This window comes from Pithys albifrons, chromosome 9 (genome assembly GCF_047495875.1).
Source record: "Pithys albifrons albifrons isolate INPA30051 chromosome 9, PitAlb_v1, whole genome shotgun sequence".
Classification (NCBI taxonomy): domain Eukaryota; kingdom Metazoa; phylum Chordata; class Aves; order Passeriformes; family Thamnophilidae; genus Pithys; species Pithys albifrons.
The window spans coordinates 31,715,490-31,719,074 of record NC_092466.1 but is presented as its reverse complement, the minus strand read 5'-3'; the positions used below and the strand labels follow the sequence as shown (position 1 = coordinate 31,719,074).

At 69.0% G+C, this 3,585-nt stretch overlaps 1 protein-coding gene across 1 annotated transcript; it reads left to right on the top strand.

Annotated features, from left to right (window-relative positions):
* Window positions 1-643: 643 nt before the first annotated feature.
* EGR2 (early growth response 2) lies at window positions 644-3,314 on the top strand. Its single transcript, XM_071563565.1, has 2 exons — window positions 644-1,092; window positions 1,405-3,314. Exons 1-2 carry the CDS (start codon window positions 915-917, stop codon window positions 2,610-2,612), a joined length of 1,386 nt encoding a protein of 461 aa, XP_071419666.1. The 5' UTR covers window positions 644-914; the 3' UTR covers window positions 2,613-3,314.
* Window positions 3,315-3,585: the final 271 nt, after the last annotated feature.

The following is a 3,585-nucleotide window of genomic DNA, read 5'->3' as shown; positions in this document are numbered from 1 at the left end:
GGGGGCGGCGAGGGGGCACTGCAGCGCCCTCCGTCCGGTCCCCAGTTGTGCCCGTGGGTACAATAACAACCCACCGACGGCGGAGCAGGCGGTTCCGTTTTCGCGACGGTGTATATATAGATCAGACACTTTCCAAAAACAGCAGCGCCGGCGAGTCGCTCTGCTCGGCGGCTCTTTCCACCCGTAATTCAGGAAAAAATATTTTTTTAATATTATTTTTTCTTTAAGAAAGGAGAAGCTGTATTCCGTGAATGTGGCTGTTTTCTGACCCGCCGCCGGTTTGCGGTTACGGGCTGATGAGAAAGTGAACGAGGTCCGCCGGGGCGGCCCCGGGACCTCCTCTGCTTTTCCGAGCTTTTTTAAAATTTTCCGGAACGGGTTCCCTAAAAAGGGCAGGGGGGCGGGGCCGGATCCTCGCCTTTTTAGGACAAGGGCCCCGCCACCGGAATACCCCCCTGGGCGGCGCGGCGGGCGGCGGCGGGGGCCGCGCGGGGCCGGGGCGGGTCGGGGCCGCCCCCGCGGGGCTCGGGGGGTGTGCGGGGAGGGGGAGCCGGGGCGGGCGCGGGGCGGCGGGTCCCGCACGCCGGCGCCCACGTGACCGCCGGGCCCCGTTCCTCAGTCCTTATATGGGCAGTGACGTCCCGGGCATTCAGGGGGCCCCCATAAATAGTTACCGCCAGACTTGTCCTCCAGCGCGAGCTGCGGCGGGAGCGCGGCGCTCCCGGGGCACCGCGGGCACCGCACCGCCGCGACGGGGCGGCCCCCCGCCCGCACATGCCGCGCCGGCTCCCCGCGGTCCCCCCGCGCCGGTAGTGGGAGGCAGGGGGAAGCGCCCCCTCCTCTCCCTCCCCTCCCCGCCCCGAGCGCCCACCGCCGGCCGGGAGCGCCGCTCCCCCGGCTGCCCCGCTACCCCCATGATGACCGCCAAGGCGGTGGACAAGATCCCGGTGACCCTCGGTGGGTTCGTGCACCAGCTCCCCGAGGGCATTTACCCCGCGGATGACATCTCCGCCGCGCTGCCAACTTCGGTCGCGATCTTCCCCAATGCCGACCTGGCAGGGCCGTTTGACCAGATGAGCGGTGTGGCAGGAGGTAAGCGGAGCCCGCGCAGGTGCGGGCCGGGCCGCCCGCGGAGGGCGGCGGGGAACAGAGGTGGCGGGATGGGGGCGGACTGGGACGGGGCGCCGCGACCCTCTCCGGGGCTCACCCGCCGTCCGGCCGGGACCCCCACCGCCCCTCGCGGCAGCCCTGCTTCCGCACCCGGCTCGGGGGAAAAGTTGCAGTCGGCGCGGAGCCTCCCCGGAGCGCAACATGTGCCCACCGCAGCCCCGCGCGGGGCCGGGGCGGGCGGCGGCCGGGACCGGTGGCGGTGCGGAGGGCTGACCTGCTCCTTGCTCCCCTCAGACGGCATGATCAACGTGGATATGGGCGACAAGCGGGCCCTGGACCTGCCCTACGGTGGCGGCTTCGCGCCCAACGCCCCGGCTTCCCGCAACCAGACCTTCACCTACATGGGCAAATTCTCCATCGACCCTCAGTACCCCGGCGCCGGTTGCTACCCCGAGGGCATCATCAACATCGTGAGCGCGGGGATCCTGCAGGGGGTCAGCACGCCCTCCTCCGTCGCCTCCTCCGCCTCCTCTGCCGCCTCCTCCGCCGCCTCCTCGGCCACCGCCGCCTCCGCCGCCTCCCCCAACCCTCTGGCCGGGGCCCTCGGCTGTACCATGGCACAGGGCCAGCCGGCCGACCTGGAGCATCTCTACTCGCCGCCACCTCCGCCCTATTCGGGCTGCGGTGACCTGTACCCGCAAGACCCCTCTTCGGCTTTCCTGCCCGCCGCCGGCGGCGGGGCGCTGCCTTTTCCCCCGCCGCCCTCCTACCCCTCCCCGAAGGCGGCGGCGGCCGACGGCGGGCTCTTCACCATGATCCCCGAGTACGGCGGCTTCTTCCCGCCGCCCCAGTGCCAGCGGGAGCTGCACACCGGCCCCGACCGCAAGCCCTTCCCCTGCCCACTCGACTCGCTCCGCGTCCCGCCGCCCCTCACGCCGCTCTCCACCATCCGCAACTTCACGATGGGGGCGCCCCCGGCGGGCGCCGCCCCCGGCAGCGCTCCCGGCGGCGGCGGCGGGGGCGAGGGTGCGGGCGCCCGGCTGCCCGCCGGCGCCTACAGCCCGCACCACCTGCCGCTGCGGCCCATCCTGCGGCCCCGCAAGTACCCCAATCGGCCCAGCAAGACGCCGGTCCACGAGCGGCCCTACCCCTGCCCCGCCGAGGGCTGCGACCGCCGCTTCTCCCGCTCCGACGAGCTCACCCGGCACATCCGCATCCACACGGGCCACAAGCCCTTCCAGTGCCGCATCTGCATGCGGAACTTCAGCCGCAGCGACCACCTCACCACCCACATCCGCACGCACACCGGCGAGAAGCCCTTTGCCTGCGACTTCTGCGGCAGGAAGTTCGCCCGCTCCGACGAGAGGAAGCGGCACACCAAGATCCACCTGCGCCAGAAGGAGCGGAAAGGAGCCGCGGCCGCCGGCGGGTGCCCCCAGCCCGGCGGCGGGAGCGGCGCCGCTGCCCTGGCCCCCTGCGCGGCGCGGACGCGGACGCCCTGACGGCGCGGGGCGCGCAGGACCAGCGCGGAGCCGCCGCCGAGCGCGGCGGGCGCGGAGCGGAGCGGGGCCCGGCGGGGCGCGAAGAGCACCTGGCGGCGCCGCCGGGCTCCCCCGGGCCGGGGCGGGCCGGAGCGGGCCGGGCCGGCGGCTGTACATAGGGGCTGCGGCGGGAGGATGGATGCATGCAGTGCCGTCGTGGTGAGGTGTCCTTGGTGCCTTGTGTGGTGTAGAGCCCGGTCCCCTGTCTGCATGTGGGGGGTGCCTTACCGATCCGCTCCGACGACAGCGGCGACACCGTGACCGGAAAGTTTTTCCTTCCCTGGTTTTAGTATGGCTGTACATTTCTGCCTATTAATATTGAGATTTTTTTTTAGAGACTATATTTTTGTACGCACTGGTTTGGGGTTTTGTTTTTGTTTTTGGTGACTTAAAAGTGTTCCGTTTGTAGTAGGACTTGGGACAGGATGTAAATACTCGGGCTGGGACCGGCGCCCGTGGTCGGCCGGGACCCAAAGCGCCGCAGGTAACATGAATAATGCACAACCACTAACGGGGTCTGGAAGGAGGGGGGGGGATGTCTTTCTGGCCACTCTGTAAATAAACTTTTCAACAATAGGGTAGGTGCTTACAACGTTTATAAAAGACGACAAATAAATCTCTTAATTATGTTAAATTGACATCTTTATTTCCTTAGGTTCATTGGCCCGACCCAGGGGATGGGGTGTCCCCCGCTTGTCCCTGTGCCTCAGGGGGTCTCGGCGGCTGGGGGCTGCGCGGCTGCCCGGCCCGCGTCCGCTGGGCGCACCGCACCACTCCGCACTGCCTCGGTGCGGAAAACCAGCGGCCCCGGCCCGGGCCCCGGCGTACCAACACTCGCTTTCGGGCGTGGGGATTTCCCTCGGAGACGAGAGACGGGATAATATTAACTAGGGAGTGGGGTGGGTTTTTTTGACTCACTCTCTGTTGTGTTCCG

Coding starts and splice junctions, on each gene's coding strand:
- EGR2 (XM_071563565.1), top strand. CDS start 915: ATGATGACCGCCAAGGCGGTGGACAAGATCCCGGTGACCCTCGGTGGG. Junction 1,093..1,404: donor GATGAGCGGTGTGGCAGGAG/GTAAGCGGAGCC, acceptor TGCTCCCCTCAG/ACGGCATGATCAACGTGGAT.